The sequence below is a fragment of the Podospora anserina genome, chromosome 6 (genome assembly GCF_000226545.1).
Source record: "Podospora anserina S mat+ genomic DNA chromosome 6, supercontig 4".
NCBI classification, from domain to species: domain Eukaryota; kingdom Fungi; phylum Ascomycota; class Sordariomycetes; order Sordariales; family Podosporaceae; genus Podospora; species Podospora anserina.
In genome coordinates, this window is record NW_003613579.1 from 31,782 (window position 1) to 52,395 (window position 20,614).

The 20,614-nt window shown below is 53.1% G+C and overlaps 7 protein-coding genes across 7 annotated transcripts; 4 read left to right on the plus strand and 3 right to left on the minus strand.

Annotated features, from left to right (window-relative positions):
- Nucleotides 1-277: 277 nt before the first annotated feature.
- PODANS_6_8210 (uncharacterized protein) lies at nucleotides 278-1,147 on the plus strand (the record flags this gene model as incomplete). Its single annotated transcript, XM_003437176.1, has 1 exon — nucleotides 278-1,147. One exon carries the CDS (start codon nucleotides 278-280, stop codon nucleotides 1,145-1,147), a length of 870 nt encoding a protein of 289 aa, XP_003437224.1.
- A 230-nt stretch (nucleotides 1,148-1,377) lies between these two features.
- On the minus strand, nucleotides 1,378-2,724 carry PODANS_6_8220 (uncharacterized protein; the record flags this gene model as incomplete). Its single annotated transcript, XM_003437177.1, has 1 exon — nucleotides 1,378-2,724. The coding sequence occupies one exon, from the start codon at nucleotides 2,722-2,724 to the stop codon at nucleotides 1,378-1,380; it is 1,347 nt and encodes a 448-aa protein (XP_003437225.1).
- Nucleotides 2,725-3,474: 750 nt separating this feature from the next.
- PODANS_6_8230 (uncharacterized protein) lies at nucleotides 3,475-4,869 on the minus strand (the record flags this gene model as incomplete). The annotated part of the gene is made up of 1 exon (XM_003437178.1): nucleotides 3,475-4,869. The coding sequence occupies one exon, from the start codon at nucleotides 4,867-4,869 to the stop codon at nucleotides 3,475-3,477; it is 1,395 nt and encodes a 464-aa protein (XP_003437226.1).
- Nucleotides 4,870-10,586: 5,717 nt separating this feature from the next.
- On the plus strand, nucleotides 10,587-11,491 carry PODANS_6_8240 (uncharacterized protein; the record flags this gene model as incomplete). The annotated part of the gene is made up of 2 exons (XM_003437179.1): nucleotides 10,587-10,767; nucleotides 10,821-11,491. The coding sequence occupies 2 exons, from the start codon at nucleotides 10,587-10,589 to the stop codon at nucleotides 11,489-11,491; spliced, it is 852 nt and encodes a 283-aa protein (XP_003437227.1).
- A 261-nt stretch (nucleotides 11,492-11,752) lies between these two features.
- On the minus strand, nucleotides 11,753-14,263 carry PODANS_6_8250 (uncharacterized protein; the record flags this gene model as incomplete). The annotated part of the gene is made up of 1 exon (XM_003437180.1): nucleotides 11,753-14,263. A coding segment is annotated over one exon (2,511 nt), but the record flags the coding sequence as incomplete, so codon positions are not given.
- Nucleotides 14,264-15,041: 778 nt separating this feature from the next.
- On the plus strand, nucleotides 15,042-16,831 carry PODANS_6_8260 (uncharacterized protein; the record flags this gene model as incomplete). Its single annotated transcript, XM_003437181.1, has 2 exons — nucleotides 15,042-15,985; nucleotides 16,060-16,831. The coding sequence occupies 2 exons, from the start codon at nucleotides 15,042-15,044 to the stop codon at nucleotides 16,829-16,831; spliced, it is 1,716 nt and encodes a 571-aa protein (XP_003437229.1).
- Nucleotides 16,832-17,748: 917 nt separating this feature from the next.
- Nucleotides 17,749-19,397, plus strand: PODANS_6_8270 (uncharacterized protein; the record flags this gene model as incomplete). The annotated part of the gene is made up of 2 exons (XM_003437182.1): nucleotides 17,749-18,235; nucleotides 18,301-19,397. The coding sequence occupies 2 exons, from the start codon at nucleotides 17,749-17,751 to the stop codon at nucleotides 19,395-19,397; spliced, it is 1,584 nt and encodes a 527-aa protein (XP_003437230.1).
- Between the last annotated feature and the right edge of the window lie 1,217 nt (nucleotides 19,398-20,614).

Here is a 20,614-nt window from a genome sequence, read left to right on the forward strand (position 1 = left end):
ACCTGCACTCTGCACTGTCACCACCTGTCACACCCCACGATGGCTTAGTTTGGCCCCCAAAAGTCTGCAGCGTAACCGCCACAATTCATCCCAAGGCAGACTATCAATTCTGGGCAACATAGCACAAGTACCGGTACCTTCCTGGGGCTGAACCCCTAAACGCGAGATACCCCAAGATTGCACGACAAAGACTGTTACCTGACTTCCCACCTCCATCATTTCCAACCTCAAATTATCATCGCGTCATGGCACCAACCAAAAACCATGCACCGCGACAATGTTAACCGGCATGGAATTCTGGAAAGACTTCCCCATCACCAACAATAACGACAGCAACACCTTGCCATTATTACCCATCACCAGCCCAGAAACATGGCTCCGTCTAATGAACCACTCCACCGCCAAGCTCGGCCTCTCCTACTTCCCACCAAACCTCCTCGCCGTCCCTCACAACTTCTCCTCATTTGACACCATCCCAACCAACAGCCTGGTCATCACCCTCCCCGACCCAGACTCCTCCCGCTTAGAAAACAACCCTCAGCAATTAGACCAACTAATCTACGGTCTCATCTGCACGTTAGCCGGCATCTGGGTGGCAGCCTGGGCAGCATGGACGTGGTACCACAACGGCACTCTTCTCATCCCACGAGTATCACCACCAGGCTCAAAAGACGTAAACAATGACGTCGAACTCGGCGCCCACACCGCAGTAGTGGATTTCGTCTCCCCTGAAACATTCCACGCTGGGTTTCTAAAGTATTATTATGATGTCAGCGGGGATGAGCACCAATTGGCGGACAATATCTTCAGCCACTCCGCTGACTCTCACAATAAGCGGGAGAAGCCAGTCACGGGGGAGGATGTGGAGGAGTTGACAAAGTTGGTGCAAAAGATGTACGAGATTGATGTTGAACTGTTTGGGTTGCAAGATGCGAGGTATATCACCGAGGATAAAAAGGATAAACTGAGGAGGAAGAGGGAGGCAATGCTAGTCGAGGCGGCGAGGGTGGTGGAATCTTGGGCGGATAGGCGGTGGTTGCACATCAACAAGTGGGAGGAGGGGGAGTATGACACTGTCTTGGAGATTCTGGACGTGCTGAGGGAGTATGTCGAGGCGGAGAGGCAGAAGAGGGTGTATGTCTATTAATAATGGAACATTTTATGCAAAGGCAAGATGTATTTGTTGCTAAAGTAATAACAGAAGAAATCAAAATGTGCACAGAAATCACCTGGCATGGCCGTGAACAAAACCAACAGCGATACATCCCAAGCGCAACCCCCCAACAAGACATCACGCCGTCATCTCTACAATCCGAGCCATTTTGATTCCCAACCCTCCCCCCTCACCTTCTTCCTACATCCACCTCCACCAAGAACTCACCTCCTAAACTGCGCACTCCCATCCTCCCCAACCCCCATCCTAGCCTCCATCTCCGCAGGCAATCTATCCTCCTCCTTGGTCTCCTTCCAGTTATTCCCGCCCTTGATCTCCACCGTCGGCTTTCCAAACCCAAAATCAAAAGCAACATCATGCCCACTCTCCCAATCCAGCTTCTGCCTCTCCTGCACCGGCAACCCCGCCGCACTCTCCAAATCCCGCTTGCTACTACCACCACTGGCAGCACTACCAGACCGTGTATGTCTCCTGAACGGGTTGTTCTCCATCCGCTTGTGCCACATGATGTAAAGGATGACGATGAGCAGGACCAACGAGCCGCCTCCCAGACCGGCTGCAACGCCGATTTTGGTGGAGAGGGGGATCCCGCTGCTTTCAGATGGGGTGGGGCTGGTGGAGGGGAGGGGGGTGTTATCGAGGGGAAGGTCGGGGGAAACGTTGGTGTTGGTTAGGGGGTTTGTGGTGTCGGAGGTTGTTGGGGGAGAGGGGCTGTCGGTAGTGTCGTCGTCGACTACGGCGTTTACTTGGGTCGGTTGGGGTGGGATGAAGACCGACATGAAGGGGGAGCCGTTGGCAGGTGTGACGAGGCTGAGGAAGGGGGAGGTGTTGGCGGGTTGCTCGGCGGTTGTTGTTGGGGCGGGGGTTGAAGCAGGAGCAGGGGTGGTATCGGCTGGCAGTGAGGGGAGCGGGAGGAGGACTGCACCGCCGGCGCCAGAGTCGGCATCTGGGGAGGGAGCTGGAGGGGCATCGGGCGCTGGGGCTGGCGAGGGCACAGGTTCGGGGTCTTCTTGCTCGGCGGGAGGGTCGGCAATGACAATCGGCGCTGGTACGGGTGCCGGTCCTGGGCTCGGCTCTGGTGATGGAGCGGGAGCTGGTGCAGGTGTTGGTTCTTCGACTGCTGGAATCTCCGCGACGGGCACAGGCACCTGTACAACTGGAGCAGTCGATTCTTCAGGCGTCGGTTCGGGAGTTGGAGCCTCAACGACGGGTGTCTCCTCCACAGCGGGCGATTCTCCCTCCGCAGGCGTTGGGGAAGGAGTTGGTTCTGGAGTCGCAACTGCCTCCTCATCCGGCGTTGTCGTCCCTGGTGCCCCGATAACCCCGTCCAAAATCTCTGTCGGATCCGGAAGGGCGCCCACGATATCATCCGCCACCGTCGGCACCGGGACCGCATCGATCAAATCCTGAAGTCCAGGCACAAGCCCTCCCTCCTCTGACCCTGCCGGTTCCTCAACACCATTACTGTCCCCTCCCAACAAATCATCCAATGTCGGCAACTGGGCCATCGCCAGCGCGGCCAGAAGCCAAAAAATGCGGATGACCAGCATCGTTCAATATTTTCCAAACAACAAAAATTACAAGAATATAAGATGAAGAAAAATAGGCCAACGCCAGGGCTCAACACAACAAAAACATCTTGGGCTGGTGCCAAAAGTGAAAGCCAAACGACAACCAGTTGTCGAGAAGAAAACCAGAAAGGTTCAACGATTCAACCCGTTTGATCATCCCATGCACGGACGGGCAGCTGGATAAAAAGAGCGAACATTATCGTCAAACTTGGCATTCTGCCCGTGTCCACGATTCCGGGACTATCTTCGTTTCAGATGTTGGAGCTTTTGGTGGTGAACGCGGGGATGCAGGGGTTAATCGTAGCCGAAATGGGAAGCTCGCGTATCATGATGCCACTGATGCTACGAAAGCACCCCTGAGATCCGCGGAAAAAAAGCCACAACCTCGGTGTCCAAGCGCTGCCCTATGACGCAGCGCATCAAGATGTTCTCGGCTGGGAGAGCCTGCATTCACCACAAGGAAGTGTTCTAACCTGAACCTGACTCGGATTGTGAGATCAGCTGAACATGCTGGTGACAATACACCAGCTTGTGGCGCCCATGAACGTCTCGCACGAGCATCATACGTTATAACAAACGGCTGTTATCATAAACGTAGCTCTTCTGGTACAAGCTTGTATGCACTGAACCCAACTGGTGAAGAACAAAAAGGGGCAAAAAGGGGGGTAGTTGCCAAGCAACATGTCTGCCAATGCTTGGCATATCCAACGAGACTTCAACAAGTTCAGATCACAACTGATCACTGATCCAAGAATAGAGCCAGTAGCTTACACCGGCAAACCCGGCAGTCGCCAGTCCTCCGAGGAGCAACAGATCCAGGTTCTTGGCTTTCCATATCGGCATTCTAACGTCTGCCGTCTGAAGATGCATCGGTCTCATCTTCCCACTGTTGGGATCCAGTCCGAACTTTGCATCGTACATCATCTCCTCGATCAGGTCGGCGGCATAATGTTTCTTCCGGGCTGATATTCGGGCAATGTGCCTCATCCGCTCAACATTTCTCGCAAAGCTGCCGTCCTCATCAAGCAGTACCTGCCGGCCCTTGTCGTAGATCTCGTCTCTTGTGAATGTGGCCTTATCGAGGCCCAACCCGACACCTGCTTCGACAATCCGTAGACCGTTCAAAAGCTGGTCGAAAAAGAATCCCAGAGACAACATACGCACTCCATGGTACATCGCCTCATTGACACTGCTCCCGCCACCATGGGTGACAAAGAGTATCGTGTCCGGATGATCCAATATTGCTCTCTGAGGCGCAAAGGGCGTGAAATACCACCTCTCGCTCTGATTTTCCAGCAGCATCCCCACTGGCTCCCTGACTCCCCCAGTCCACTGATTCAGCAACGGCTGAAACTGCTGCCTCTGTTTCTTTCCGACCGTCCAAATCACCCCATCTACCAATCCATCCGCCAACAAATCCCCCAATGCCCCCAAAAACATCACAACCTGCTCCGTCGGCAGCGTTATATGCGTCCCAAAACAAACATACACCACCCTCCTCTTCTTCCCCCGCTCATAGAACCCCCTCAACTCCCCATCCAACCCAGGGTACTCCTCCGACAAAATCGGCCCAACAGCCTGCAAAAGCGGCGGGCAATCTTTTGGCGTCTCCAACCCCCAAAAGCTATTCACCAAACCCAGATAATCCGGCTTCCCCGCTGTCACCCCGGCCAGGGGGTAATTCACTCCGGCCTCTCTCCTCATCCTCTTGACCCACCTCAAATACGGCACCACCGTCGTGATTGCCCTCAACGGCCTCAGTGCCGCGCGTATCCTCTGCCAAAGGCTTGCCTTTTCCGAAGTCAGGGCATCGACTTGAAACCCAGGAATTCCGGGGATATGCCCCGCTGATACCATCCCGTACGGCATCTGTGGCCAGACCATCGCCACTGGAACGCCAAACTGTTTTTGCATATCCCTTGTTGCCTCGACAAAGAAATCAGTTACGATCGCGTCGGGGGAGATGGCTTTGGTGATGCGGAGGAGGTGGGTGTAATCTGACGTCCAGAAGGCGTCGACTGTATATTTGGGCGCGAAGTAAGACTTGTAATCAACGCGGATGTCGGTGTTTTGGAGGGCGAGGTAGTGGGCTTCTTCTTGTTGGGGCGTTAAAGGGTCGCCCATGGGGTGGATGTGGGCAGGGAAGATGAAGGCGTAGGAGGGGTTGGTGAGGATCCATTTCTCTTGGGTTTTGTGGGTTGCGAAGTGGATTGTGTGCCCGCGGGAGGCGAGCAGGCGGCCGAGTTCGAGGACTGGGGCTGAAGTATGGGGAGGAGGGGGTTAGAGGTTGATGGAAAAGAGAGTGGGCGATAAAGAAAGAGAGATTACCTGCGTGAGTGAAGCCGCCTGTCCCGGTGACGAGGAGAATGGTGCATTTGGAGAGGGTTTCGTCTGAACTTTGATCGGCGGACATGGCTTCGGGTTAGAGACGAGGTTTAGTTTGGGCGGGTTGTTTGCATGTCGATGAGTGAAGCATGAAAGCAAGCACACGTCGTCAAAAACGGTGACACGGACACGGAGAACAAGAAGCTGTCTGACATCCGGGCCGTTTCATTGGCCGCTTTGGGACTCCCCGCGAACCTCACCACGCCGCGAATGGTGGGAGTCAATGCAACGTTTGTGCAGCCAACAGTTTACAGCGGGATGAAAGCTGACAGCAGACTTGCCATTAGAAGTATCTGGAATCTGCTCATCATCATGGCACTTGTTGGTCATCGCCGCTATTGGTGGCTGTGCTGTCAGCGACATCACCGAATGGCTTGATATGGCCCGTGCACCGATCACCACATCATTTCTTTTCACCCCAAATCGTGATTGCTTACGATTATGTAGGTATGTATGACTTGCTTCATTCACTGCCTTGGAACCTAACCCTAGTTGAGATGACATTAAGACTAGGGTAATCGCACTATCATGCTGAATCGAGAGTAGTCGCGTACGCGATTTGTCTAGGTAGGTAGGCTCAGTAAGTACCTGGACGGCAACACTTAACAAGTGATAGCTGCCAACGTGAAGTGCCGAGTTGGGCCGCGCCAAGAGTGGAGCGAGCTGTCAAAGGGTGGTGGGGGCCTTGTGGCTTCCCGCTCGCCTATGGGCTTGTTGTCTCCTCCCAGTCCATACCCCCAAAGTCGACATCAACAGACCCGAGTTGAAGAGCGTCAAATGATTCTCTGTCAAGCCAAACCCAACCAAGCGCCCGATAATTAACCATATACCAATTGTACGGATGGTGAAGGTCAGGAACGCCAAACGGCGACGCTCTCCGTTGTTTACCGAACTGACTCACGTGGGTCGACCACGCATGGTTAGGCCCCAGGCTGTCGACTTTCCCATGCAAATTCCGACCTACCTCTTTCAGTCGGCAGGAAAAGCGCACACGAATAATCGCAGATCCTCTCACGCCCAGGTCTCTGTGGTCAATGCCCACCCCCGACATGAGCATCAGATCCTCCCGTGCATGCTCCATGAACCACAAAGCTCCCATTCAGGTCATGAACCACGCGATTTTGGCGCACACAGTAAACTGCCTTACGTTCGTAGACCCGGTCAAGTTGATGCCCGATGAGCCCACTGAGGCATTTGAGCGACGGGTCAAGCTGGGATAGACTGACAGTACAAGAAGTCCAGTGCCGTCATCGCTTCCTCAAGTTCCCAGTTGTGAAGGTGCCGGAAGAATCGTATAGTCAGGCAGGGTGAGGCCATAGTGAAGAGGACGTTATTGCCAAGAGCAGGAAAGAAGGCTCGTATCAAAAGGATGGTCTCAGCACGAATAAATCCTCGCTCAATCATCGCTCGTTCTGTCGTCGACAGTGGTCTGCGCCTTCTGCCTATGGTGGCCAGTAAAGTCTCGTGGCATTCCGTGCTGGGATTTGGGGGCAATATTGAATGTGGGCTTCTTCCGGTCAGCCATTGCGGTTCCCGCAACCCCATCCACTCGACAGAGTGGTCTGCCAGCAGTCTTTGGGCACGGAGAACATGTTGAACGAAGTGGCCTGTGGCTACTTCCACACGGCCGAGAACGAACATCATCCGGGGGGTTGGGATGGACTATAAATCTGGGCTTTCATCGATGATTGCTGTTGCTTCTCTCACTCGGGTGGCGAATGTCCCTTGGTTCGCGGACCGTGCCGACACTATAGAGGCGAGCCAAGGTAATTGCTGCTTTCCAACCTTCGACTGTGAGTCTCCGTGTTACGCGACGGGTTACGTATTGGTCGCAGACATACTGGTGGAGGCCGGAACTGGTTCGGAAAAGAGCACCAGTGTCGTCCATCGAGCAGTAATCTAGGATCTAGTCTATAGCCAGTGTGACCCGGGTGAGCGATAGGAGATCGAGATTAGTACCCATCGTGGTTGATCTTGGTAAAGGTGCAATTAGGTGGTCGGAAAAGTAAGAAGATGGCAGTAGATGATGTCGAAAGAGGTGACAGTGTGGAAAACAAATGTGAGGTACGTGAACCAAAAGATTTCGAATAAATATCTATACTGCGCGATAAGCTTTTGTTTTGTTTGTTTGTGTGGCTCCAGTCTGTGGAGGGCTTCCAAAACACCACCCGTTCGAGGTATACAAGCCTCCGCGTCACTAAGCTTTTTTTTTTCCCTATCACAGTGTGCCAGACTATTGTTACTCTTGTTCTGCGTCGGGGTCCGGCCTTCTTCTATCTTTTTTTGCACTTTGCACTCATTGCCCTGGCGCAGTGAACGTGAAGTTTCTCAATTCACCTGGCATCTTTTCTTCTAATCCTGCTCCGATACTATCCTGCCCTTGATCTGCTCCAGACCCACCTTGGAAGGACCCGCGGTCTTGAAAACCTAGTTCTGTATCGCGAGTGAATTGGCTGCTGGGAGCCAAAAGTGAACCGTAGAGCAAGACTATCCTGCCCTGCCAGTAGCCTGATCCACCTCGAGACGGTCACTTCCCTCCTGTTCTCCCTGCTCTCTCCTTCCTCCTCTCCCTCTTCTTTCCCCCCATCTTTTCCATGCTCTTTTTTCTGGTCTTCTCCCTCCGCATCTCCCTTGCTGGGGCTCTTTCCGACTTTTACGAGTCTCTACGACACTGGTGTCAAATACCTACCTGCAGTTCCAGCAATCAACGGCGAAGACGGAAAAGGAGCTGCACAAATCAGAAACTTACACAGACACTTCACTTCATGTCATCTGTCTAAGTTGTTTGGACACATCTCCCCTCTGTCAATAATGTTTGCTGATTGTCATTAGATTTACGTCACCGTCCAGATGGCCCGTCACCTGAATCTTTTGTCGTTGATGGGAGTGTCATTGGTCATGGACAATATCATTGATAAATGCGCCATGGATGATGTCCTAACTCTCTATCGGACACAGAGATTCCTAAATGACTACATTTCTACGTACCTGGTCCGGCGGGCCAGGAGAAAGTTCACCAGAGAAGGTCTTAAAGTGGCCTTGATTTTCGTCCGCTTGTGCGACATGGCTAGGCATTGTCAGCTCGAACATCCTACAAGCCAGGACACTAAGTTGGCCATGCAGATCCTCGATGAGGAGCAAGACCTTCTTTCGATTACCACACCGCGGATTTTGTTTGACCTCTGCCGTGTTGAGGAGCTCGCGGCAAGGTTTGTTCGATTTGTCTTGCGGATCCAACGACGACTTGCCGATAAAGCCGAAAGATGGATCCGAGTTGAGGAACCTGCATGGCTCGCACCGATGTGGAAACCCAAGTACCGGTACTTCGACAAACGTGTTTACGAAGAGAAATTGAGGACCCTGAGCACCGCCGTTGGAAGCCATCGACGACCCCTCTCCCAAACTGAGGTCGCCAGGCTAGAAAGGGCATTCGTTCGAGCAGAATTGCTGTTCTTTCTACATGCTGTTTTTTCCAAGGATATCACAGACAGAGCCTTTCACAAACTGCATCGTTGGGAAGTCGAGGAGCTTCTCTGCGCACTCGATTTCATGGAATGCCAAGGCCTGCGTCGGCTCACTCACGACACGCGCACCAAAGCACTCAGATGGCTTTTCAGATATCAGATCAGCCAGGCCTTCTATCGACGCTTCGTAAGTATTATTGTTGTATCAGTCCCAAGATAGTTGCCGGCTAACCATCTTGGTCCCTTGCATAGTACGATAAGCACTACGCTTCCAGGCAACAAAGACTACGGTTTACTGATGTTCCATTTAACCATGACGGCCATCCTAACCTTTCGCAAGTTCAAGGTCAAGATCATTCCGACGACATCAAATGGAATGTGCCCAAGTGGACGGACCCTCTCGGACCCAATGCCGCATGGTCAGCCTACGCAAGCCAGTTCCCAATCCAGGTTGAAGATCGAAACAACACCCGGATGACCCTGTCACAGCCAAGGTTCTTTCGCGCCCCAGGGATCTACGAGGATTTCGTTTGCATCCAGAACTACCGATGCCTGGCCTGGGTGATGTGGGACGCGGATACAACGGCGGCACTCCAGCTTGGATCAGTTGAGACCACGACCTCCCAGATGCCGCCTCCTGTCCTCCAACTGGTTAACTTGGCTAAATCCCTCGGCAAGAATCCGTATGAACGTTTCTTGGAGTCCACAGGAAAGATCAAGTATAGCCCGCTGCAGCTGTATGATCTCGGCTTAGACAGTCAGGTTCTCGACCCTGGGCAAATTCCAGAGATTCCAGTGGTCCAAAAGGCTATCAGGGATGAGGACGTCAGAAAGGCAGTAGCTGAGTTTTGATCTGCTTGGAATGGGACTTGGGTAGGGTGGTAAAGACGAGTTGGATTGGTCACGGAGATGCCTGTAGGACTCATGTTAGCAGGACTAGACTGATGCAGATTCTAGTGAGTCTTCGGCTAAGCGATGTGGCTCTATCAGGTGCTTTGATTAGTTAAACAATGCATGATCGGCATATATGAAGGCGCGACTCTACCTACCTAAATCAGAATTCTAACCACAACCCTGGTGAGAGTGGCGAAGACCTCGGCCTACGGCTACTACCCTAATGCAACTTACGTCTGAAGATAGCTTCATTCAGAGATATTGGGTGTAGAAGGGCTCGGCACTCGTCCTGGATATATTGCGTTTATTCTAGTGTTTCCTTTTGGATCTTGGGATATATGTTGCTTGAATTTCTACCTTCTTTCATGCTTTCTTTTCCTTTGTTATCTAGCAGATCAATTCTACTTATTTTTTCTGCCCTCATCTCGACCTTCACAGCATATGAATCCCACCATTCAGTATGAGGACGATGTCATGATCCAGGTCCTTCAGCTTGTAGCAATCAAACCGACGACCTCCCCGAGATCCCATCTTGCCAAGGAGTCATCACTGATGCCAAAAGATATGGCATGCACGCCATGAAGTTTATGTGGTTCGACCATGTCGAGGCAAGTCATGACCCCCTGTGGGACGAAGACAGCAGCGGTCTACCTACCTACCTACCTGGCCACCGCCGTTGTAGGCAAATAAATGCACAGTGTCACATAGCGAAGCTACTGCGTCTCCCTATGCGAATGTCCTGCGTGCCTCGCATGTGTCGTCGAAAAAGAGTGGAATCTTGCGGCACGGATTTAATCTTTGTCATTGGAACTATCACGATGATTCGCCAGTAAAACTAAAGCGTCACCACGGCCCGCGCACACGGCCTGATAGTGGAGTCAACGACGTTGCACTCATTTTAGCAGGGTGTGATTATGGAGAGCTTTTGTCAATAGCCTCGAACCGTTCAACCAACAGCCCCTACGCAACATGCCTTGAAGATGTTTTTAAGGACATGCGCGCCCAGTATGGTCAGACACGCAAGTTGTCCCTCCCACCATCCGTCACTCTTTTGATCACCAGTCATTCATTTGATCACCCCTTCACTCATTACCAAAAATGCGCTCATTCTCATCAGCGGCGGGCATCGCGGCCCTCGTGTTCGGTTTGGTTGGTGTGTGCTCAGCAACATCGGGTGTTGACACGAGTGTTCCTGGGTGGGATAGAGCGCTGCGACAGGAAGGATGGACGTGTCTCACGCCACCCCGCCGCACCCAGCCCGGCAGAAGTGTATCTTTCAGTTCGTTCCAGCCCTACCCGATTCTTGTTCAATCAGATGCTAACATCTCACAGGCAACACCGTCTGCCCCCGCCAGATCAACACCTGTGAGGCCCTGTGCAAGTCAAGAGGAGGCGTCGTCGAAGGCGAGAACGCCTGCGTGTCCAACAACGGCGGCGTCGACAACCCCTTCAACTCCAACACCTACTGCTTCATCTGCAACTGCGAGGACGGCGCCCTCCCCGATCTCGAGACCTACTACGACACAGTTCCCCGCTACCGCTGTGAGATCCAGAGCCAGAACTGCTTCTACGGCTACAACCAAGGTGGACAGTTGCCGCCTGACGGGGCTTGCCGTTGTCCCGAGGCCGAGTATGCGGTTCCTCCTTCTTGGTACAGCTTGCTGCCGAAGACGACAACTACCTCGACTGTGATCCCGCCTTCGTCAACCTCTGTTCCAGTGCCCCAGACGTCGACCTCGGCCACCGAGACATCATCAACCAGTGAACCTGTCACTGTTACTGATACAGTGATCCCGAACACGAGCACCGGGTTGACAACCATCGAGACAATCACCACGGCCCCCACTTCTGAGTCGACTTTGGTGGTGATTGAGACGACTTCTTCCATCTTCTCCAACGGGACTGCGCCCGTGCCAACCCAGAAGCCAATCCCTACCGGAGGATCTACCAGACCAGTGGTCGGCGTGGTTGGCGCCATGGTGGCCGCCTTGCTGGCGATGTAATGCACGTTGCAAACCGCATTGATAAGTCTCTGGGAAGCGTGTACGCCACAGGACTTGGACATAGTTCATAGACCTTTATTGTAGGCCGAATATAATAGATAATACATATGCAGAGACTGTTAGCTAGTTCTCCGGAGCGATCAATGTTTCCCTATTTGTGTACAACTTCTCTTCCTTAAACTCAAAACCCCTCTCATAGCTACAATACATTATTCCCGCTTATACCAAGAAAAAGGACTCTCAAAGCTTTCACACCTCCCCTCATGCCGTCGGCCTCCCCGGACACAAATTCTGCGGCTTGATCCCCTCCCTCGGCGCACACAACCCCACAAAATCATGCTTCCTGCTCTTGGTCACAGCCTCATACCTCAGATCGCACCTCAACGCACCGTTAATCTTGACATCACTAGCAAAATGTGCGCAGGTGTCCACTGCCGGCTTGCAAAGAGGAAGGCAGTACTTTGCCTCGGTCGCCTTGGGCCTCTCCCCATTGGCGCAGGCGACCTTGATAGGCTCACATATGGAGTTGCTTGGGCACTTGTCACCTGCTCCGCATGGCTCGAGGCCGGCTCTTTTGACGGCGAAGCCGGCTACGATGTCGCCTTCGTTGAAGATGGGGACACCGTCGGGGTCTTGGCCGGGGCCGCCTCGGGTAGTCGTGGTGTTGATGACTATTTGGGCGTCTTGAGCGGTGGGCCGGGTGGGAGCTGGGACAGGAGCAGGCTGGTTGGGCAATTTGGCGTATCCCGTCGAGTCGTCGACGCAAAGACTGGGGTCTGTCCAGGCAGCTTTGGCGACATCGCTCCACAGCTGTGTCATGTTGTAGATGTTGCGGACAGTGTAGAAAATGCGACAGTGGGCGGCCTCGTACTGGAACTGCCTCGGGACGTGCTCGGCGTTGGGATCCTTCTCCCAGTCAGACTTGAGGATCTCATCGCGGAGGTTAAGCCCGGCGTGGTGAACCCAGAGCCCGGTGTCTCTTGTTTCGTAGTCGATGGGAATGTTTGGGAGTGACGAGTTGTCCGGTAGGAGTTGGCCGGTGAACTGGAACATCCAGTCGAGAATATGGTTGGAGTAAGCGCGTGTGCCACGGCTTCCAGAGACAGCTTGCATCGGACCCGTCTCGGGACGGCCACCAGCGACGATGGTACGTACACCCGCTTGGGTCATGAACCCAACAAAGAGGGAGCAGGTGGACGAGCAGAGGCCATCAGTGAGAATGACGATGTCTTCGGGCTTCCACGCCTGCTTGGTGGTGACAGGATTGCCGCCATAGCCGTACGGGTCGTCTTCCGCCGTCTCGATGCTGAATGCCGAGTAAAGAACTTGATCGTCGGAGAGGTTCAGTCTCTCGACCTTTGAGAACGTATCCTCGCGGTAGCTGGCCGATCCGGGACTGTACTGGGCCCAGTTGTCATACGTAGTGTTTGTGAGAGGGTTGATTTTGGTGGCGACGACAAACTCGTTGGCTGCCTCATCCCACTGATCAAACAGTTGCACATCGTCTTCGGGATCCAACCCTTTCCACCACTCGGTAATGGTATCTCCCACCAAATCACCCAGAGGATGGCTTCGTCTGCGACTGCCAGCCCAGGTCCACGGCAGGGAATCAGGCTCCTGGGGGAAGAAACGACGGAATGTGTCGAAGGCAAGGTTGGGGGATCCACCTCGGTTCTGTTGGAGATCGATGATGATCTTTTTCACGTTCCTGTCCTCCGCCTTGGTGATGAACTCCTGGACTGTGTTGCTGAAATTCTTGGCCTCTTCGGGGAACTGCTCGAAGGTCGGGATGGAAAGAATTCCAACGTCATCCTGGAAGTAGCCGGTGACTACTCCACCGCCAGAAATAGTGAGAAACGGCTGCGCAACTTCGGGCTTTGGGAATGCCTCGTCACTCTCTTCTAACCAGTCCGTATCGATCTTGATCTCGATAAGTTTCAAGCCATCCTCTCCTTCAAAGTCAAAGACGAGACCGGAATCCGATGAGTCCTCGATGACTTCCACTGGCGGCGTTAAGCCGAGGACGAAATAGTTGTAAAAGTCCCCAGCAGTCTCGAGAGGTCCAGGGCTGTGGATTTGATTCAGGAGAGCGAGCCAGTTGTCGTTCCATTCGGTTCCATCCTCTAGCTTCACGTTAAAAGTGTCGTCAAGTCCATTGCCTGGATAGAACAGGAGTTGACCGCCCAGAGTGCCGTAGAAGCCCTGGATATCGTTGGTGGGGTGCTCAAACATGTCGTTCCAATCGGCATGACTTTCGAGATAGCCAAACGCGTTCCGGCTGGAGAACTGGGCAAGGAATTCAGTGGCATCAACACCATTGATGGTCGCCACTGGAGACGGCTCTTCCGCCCAGCCGTTGTTCCGTGCTTTCACAATATCATCCTTCAGGTAAATTCTTGGTAGTGCTTTCCCATCCAGAGAGGCAGAGACGAAGTCGAAGGGGCTTGCAAAGCTGAAAGCGGCGGTGATGCCAATGTAGAGATTGACATGGTCGTCGTGGATGGCGTGGACGATGGAGTGGATGTCGTATTCGAAATCCAATTGTCTGGTGTACTGATCATCGAGGACCTTCTGCTTGACTCTCCCAAGTTCGGCAACCACGTCGACTGCTGGTTGTTGATACTCGGCAGGAGGAGACTCGAGGTAGGCCAACGTGCTTTGGAACTGCAAGGTGGTGTTGTAGTACTCGATGAAGCGGAGTCCAACGTCTTTGAGGAAGGGGACGGCGGTTAAACAAGAGTAGACGTCAGAGGCGTTGAATACGGGGAAGAACTCTGTGATGGCGTCAGTTTCGTCAACATAAATAACTGGGGAAATCCCTCACGTAGCTTGAGGTCCTCCTCAATGATATCGAAGAGCGCACCACATGGTCTGCCCGTATCGTTTGCCGCACGTCGATTGAGTAGACTCGGACGCGGTCCCGGCCTGGCATTGACAGAGTCAAAAATGCCTGAAAGAACGAAGCTGCTCCAGAGGAGCAATCTGGGAACGAACGTCATGGCCGTGTAACAGACGCAAACAAAAGTCCTTCACAGTCGCTGTCCACATCGTGGCAACGAGGGAGGCCCGTCCCTTTTGCTTAAATCCCATTCTTATTGCTCCCCTCCCGTCCCTCCTCGGCGCATCCTGCAGAGCCGCGAACACGAAAATAGTGTAAGGCAACCTCCAAAGAAAACATGCGGTTCTCGGAGTCGTAAAAATCAGCCAATCGCTTATGATCAGTCAGCTTTTAGCCCCCCAAAACCCCTCCAATTTCCCTCGACCTATTTGGCAGGTACCGCTGACCAGTTACCTTCTTGCTGCAGATAGCAGGTTCCTGCCTAGCTCAATGAAACGGCGCCAAGGCGTGAGGGCTTTTGGGGGCTGAGTGGATCGGTACCATGCATTAGCGTATTCAATGTTACCTTGATCCCTTATTTGGGCAGGTGCACCGTGTGTGCTATATGTTCATTGGAAAGCGACGGCCAGCCTCACCTTGGCACTCTTATTCTATCCGGTGTCAGATTTTAGACGCAGGAAGCTGCATGAAGATGGCTTGCCTGATATTGTGATGGCCATGCAGCAAGCCATTCCTTCCACCTCCCCCGCTCGATGGCCAAGAACACTATTTGATGCTGGTGATATCCACCCCACTTTCGCACAGGTCCATCACACCATTTGCTATCCGTACACTCATTATCTTATTAGAATGTCTTCACCTTCACAAGTTGTTGACGGGGTTATCATCTCGTCCAATCCTGCCGACTGCCTGGGACCGCCGGCACCATGGTTTTTTGACTATATTTTTGACAGCTTGGAGTATGATCGCTGGGTCAAGAGCGTTCCTTCTCGCCTTCTGAGGCTGGTAGGTGGCCCAGGATCCGGCAAGACTTCGTTCGCCGCACTGGCAGTAAACCGTCTCCGACAGAATGACCAAGCCCATCATAACCATCAAAAGCCGCCTCTTGTCTTGTCAGTATTTCTCAAGCCCCTCACTGTTCGTGATGCCAGCGCAGCGGTTCACCAGGAACAAAACGCCATTCCATTCGGCGTTCAATTCTTGGCGGAGATTGAGAAACAAATCGATGCCAAGATTGGTGTCAACAGCGATCTTTCTCCACCTCCCTCCCCTCAGACTCAGATCGACGGTACAGCACTTCTCAACAGTATCAGATTCAAGCTCTTCCGACTCTCAGACGTCTGGCTTGTGGTGGACGACCTCGACTGTCTGTGGCCTATCAGGAAAGAATATCTCGAAGTGGAAGAACGACTGGAGCAACTTCGTGGCATTGGCGTCAGAGTCCTCCTCACCTCTCGTACTCCTTTTCAACTCTCTACTCAGAAACCAATTTGCGACGTTTCTCTCGAGAATGAGTACGATCACGATGAAGAACAACATGAAGGTCGACCTGGTCTGATAGCGTGGTGGGAATGTAATTTGGACCACGATAGCACTGGAGGGCCCTTCTGGATCTGCCAGAAGTGCAAAGAGGCTGGATATGCTTGTGGGAATGAGTGAGATATCTTCAGCTCCGTCACATCGATTTGCATTCACTCGCGCAAACCCCCGTCACTAACCCCTGCCACAGATCACATTCTCCCCCAGAACTCACCAGCAACCCATTTCCCGTGACATTCGATATTAGCAACGCCCCCGAGCCCAGCATGAAGTCCTTGATCATCCACAACCTCCAGCTCGAACACGGACGATTCTGGCCGCTCGAACCTCCCTTCAGATCTCACCAAGATGAATACCCTCCCTTATCCTGCCTTGGCAGACGCTTGATATCCGGTAGTACCACGGAAGAACCCTCAAGAGAGGCTGTCGACTTTGTGGTCAAGTTGGTCCAGCTTTCTTACGGCAACCCCAGCATGGCCTTGCTTCTGCTGGAGACAATCCACCAGGCCGAGACCCTTGATGCGGCGATGGCCAAAAGTGACAGGTTCCCGAAGAGCGTCGTGGAGATGTTTGACCGGTTGATAGATGCGCAAATACGAAGTCGGTTACTGGACAAGACGTCGCCAAGAGAGGTGAGGGCCAGGGCAACGCTGGCGTTGCATGCCATCCGAATTGTGGGCAACGCAGAGAAAGGCCTCAAGTTTTCCGGTGTTGAATTTGAGAGTCTTAAGATGAGGCTTCTGGAAGAAAGTGACAGATGTGGAAGTCATGGATTTGAAGACCTACTCGATTCTGAAGACTTTGAAGTTGTTGACGAGGTAATTGGCGCTGCAGGGGGCCTGTTGGCAGTTGAAACGATGGGCACTCGGTACTATGTGAGATGCTTTCATCCTGACTTCTACAACTACGTCAAGGAACGGTATAATGAGTTTGTGTCTGAGTGGGAATGTGAGAAGGAGTAAGAGAGTAACACGGACGTGCCTGATGCTTTCACAAGCTTCCAAGAAATGCAATATCCGTACCGTTTCAAATCTATGACAAGAAAATGAAACTGAGATACACGTCTTTCGTTACACTGGGAATCCAGGAACATGCTAGATTCTTGAGGCGACACAAGTCTACCTCTCTCGGCCCCCACAACCACCCCCTTTCCCCCGCTTTGGTACTGGCCGCCAATCAGCTTCTGTCAGCTTACCTTACCTTAGGCAGCCGTTTTCACAGTCTCATCCCACCCCATCCATCGCTTCCACTTCTTCCACTGAGCATACACATCTTTGGGTAAGGGACGCAATGCTTTGCAAATTTTGCCAACAGACAATTTTCGCATCCAGACGCCGATGGGGACTTCACAGAAAGGATTACAGGGACGTCGATAAGGACCCAGAACTGGAGAAATGCACTGTTTGCTCCCACCTTGGCAAGAATGTCGATGTGGACTGCGCATATCGATGGACTATCAGGTGGCTATCGGCTACAAGAGAAGACCAAAAGTGCATGCTCATAACCTTCCGTCAAAGCGACAATCATCTTTCGGGCCCGCAGGCGGAAAATCACGGGGACACCAGCCATTCCACGGGACATTTTAAGGGTTCAGTGGCATTCTATCTCCTCCAGAAAGGCATGTCCCCGCCATCATCCATCAAGACTCCTCGTTGACCGGTTCACAGACACAATCACACCAGCAACCACCCTCCCGAAGACCACAAACATAACCCCCTCTGGATCTCTTCCCCAGATCCAATCCTGGATACACGAATGCTCCACCTCCCACGAAAGATGCCAAGCCATTCAATCCTCCACCTCTTCCTCGTGGCTCCCGACTCGCCTGATCGACGTATCCAACCCATCCAAAATTCACATCATCACCACCAGCCCCTCCATGAAGGAACGCTACACCACGCTGTCACATTGTTGGGGCAGGATCGAAATCATCAAGCTGATCCAGGCCAACTATGCCCAACTCACCGACCCGTCCGTTGGCGTGAACTGGGACAAGCTCACCAAGACCTTCCAAGACGCCATCACCGTGACCAGGGCCCTCGGGGTCAAGTACATCTGGATCGACTCACTCTGTATCGTCCAGTGGGATGGCGAGAAGGCGCCTGGGGATTTCAAGACAGAGGGGCAGCTGATGCATCTTGTGTATAGGAATAGCTTCCTCAACCTTGCCGGCGCTGACTCCAAGGATGGAAGCCAGGGGCTCTTCAGGTCGTACGAAAAGAACCCCAGACAGAGGGTGTTGCATGAACCTGTCAAGATCGAGGGTGGGCGTGGGATAGCGGGGGAGTGGTACATCCTCCCAAAAGACTACTGGCGCCACGAGCTACTCGACAAAATCCTTTACACCAGAGGCTGGGTCTTCCAAGGTACGCTCCTTTCCCCGTCCATACCTTCTCATTCATCCCAACGAAACTAACCCCCCTTTTCTCAGAGCGCATGCTCGCTCCCCGAATCCTCCACTTCTCCACCCATCAACTCCTCTGGGACTGCGCAACCCTCTCCGCTTCCGAGTCCCTCCCCCAAGGCCTCCCCCGACAAATCGACACCATCTCCGCCACCGAACGCCACTGGCGAGAGCGCCTCCTCCTCATGCGATCAACCCCCGCTAATCAGCCCGCTCTTATTAGAGCCGGAACAGCAGATGACTCCCTCGAAACCTTCTGGATAGATTCTGTCAGAAATTACACCCGTTGCGAACTAACAAACTACATCTCCGACCGCCTCCAAGCCATATGGGGCGTCGCAAAGGTTGTGCGGGACGGGCTAAGGGAAGAGGGCTCTTGGGATGAGAACGACCACCAAGAGGAGGAGTACGCCGCTGGTTTGTGGAGCAAGAATTTGTACCTTCAGTTAGCATGGAGGGTGGTTAACCCGAGGTTGAGGGAGGAGACGAGATTGCCTGGGTTGCAGGGGATACACCCCAGTTGGTCGTGGGCGTCGACTATAGGGGAGATTTCTCTCCAATCGAGGCTTCGGCTGGCGGGGACTTGGTACCGGGTTAGGCACCATGACGGGGGGGAGGTTAGGTTTGAGGTGAAGTGTCTTGGTGATGTGGAGGGGAGTCCGGAGTTGGCGGCTAGAGGGGTGGAGCCGAAGAGGGATCACCAGCCTGAGTTGGTTGGTAAGAAGCTTGCGGTCAGGGGGGTGACGGTGAGGGGGTGCTGGGATCAAAAGACACAAGGGGTTCGGGTATCAGTGGTGGATGTGGCAGTGGTGAAGAGATTTGACTTTTTCCCGGATGTCGTCTTGGAGGAGGGGAGGGAGGTGTATTTGCTCGTGCTATCGGCGCATGAAACGGACGAGCATGGGCAATTGGTGATGGTGGATGATTCGGCTTCTGGATCTGAAGTGTCATGGAGGAAGCCAAAGGTGACGTATAATTCTGGGACCGGGCTGATGCTAGAAGGGGGTGGGGGCGTTGAAAATGAGTATAAGCGCATTGGAGCGTTCCGTTTCCAGGGGCTGGGGAAAGATGATATGAGGGTCGTAGTCGACGAGACGGGAGTCAAGAATATTTGGGTTCTGTGAAGCTGATAATTGACGACCTAAGGTTTTACATTAACTCAGAAAGAATGACCATTCGCATGTTCCTACACTCCACTGACCAGCACATCAGACATTTCACAAATGTTATCCTCTATCTGCGACCCTGTGCCAGTTTCAGATCAGGCACGGCACCTATTGGTGCATTTCTCACCCATTATGCACCGCCTAAAGCAACCTAAGATGTCGCTATGTATCTAGCCTCTCAGGTTCAGCAGGGAGGAAACTATCCTTCCTCTAGAATACCTAGCGAACGAGCCACGGCAGCTGAGTTTGCAACACATCGCTCTTGGCCTCATCCACTGTGGGATGCAAAAGCCGACGATAATGATCCTTAAAATCGCCATCCCCGTGTCGAGTGGGTGTTAAACGCAACAGAGTTGCCAGTTCGGCATCCAAACGATCCAGTCATATCGGTGATAGTCATCAATCTCCGAGCGGCTTCTAGACCATGGGTGGATCGCAGTTGTGCCGGAGTTCGCGCACGCCACCCAGCAAGGGTTCGGCGTATTGGCAGACCTTACTATCAGGCGAGCCTTGAGCTTCAGGTGTATGCTGGACCACTTCGGCGAGTCGGATGAGGCCGATGGCGTGCTTCAAACCTACGGCTGTAAACGTTCTACAGGCTCGGTTGCCGAGGTAGGAATTGACGTAGTCGTCCATAGGCTTGCAGGTGAGATGAATGGCCTGGGCATCGGGTAGCTCGAGGTGGTCGAGGATGTTATCCAGTACGATAGTGGTGCTTGTCAGGAGCAGCAATGAGTGCGTCATGGTTGCGCTGATAAGCTCGAGCTGACTTGTTGACGTAATGTGAAATCTTTTCGTAGGAAGCTGCGGTTCAAGGCGAAAGAATTGTGGGCGCAGGCAAAAGTAGATGAGGCCTCAAAGCGCCGGTATGGATGCTGGGAAGGGGGCAACGAAGTTTAATTGAAGATCGTATTCGACAGAATTTATTTTGGTAGTAACTGACACGTACCTGATGACGACCTCCTTTGTCAACCATCTAGCTGAGATTTCTTGAAAAGTGGAGGAGTTACAAATGGCGGCGTTTGCTTGGAAAAGATTCTCCAGCGGCAGGGTGGTGGGGGTCCTCGCCGGAGCAACAAGAGGCGACAGAAAGCGCACGGTAGACGGAGCACGCCCAAGCTTTCGACACCCACTTCCCCTCTTTTTTCTTTCCAGCTGGTGGTTGAATTGAAGAA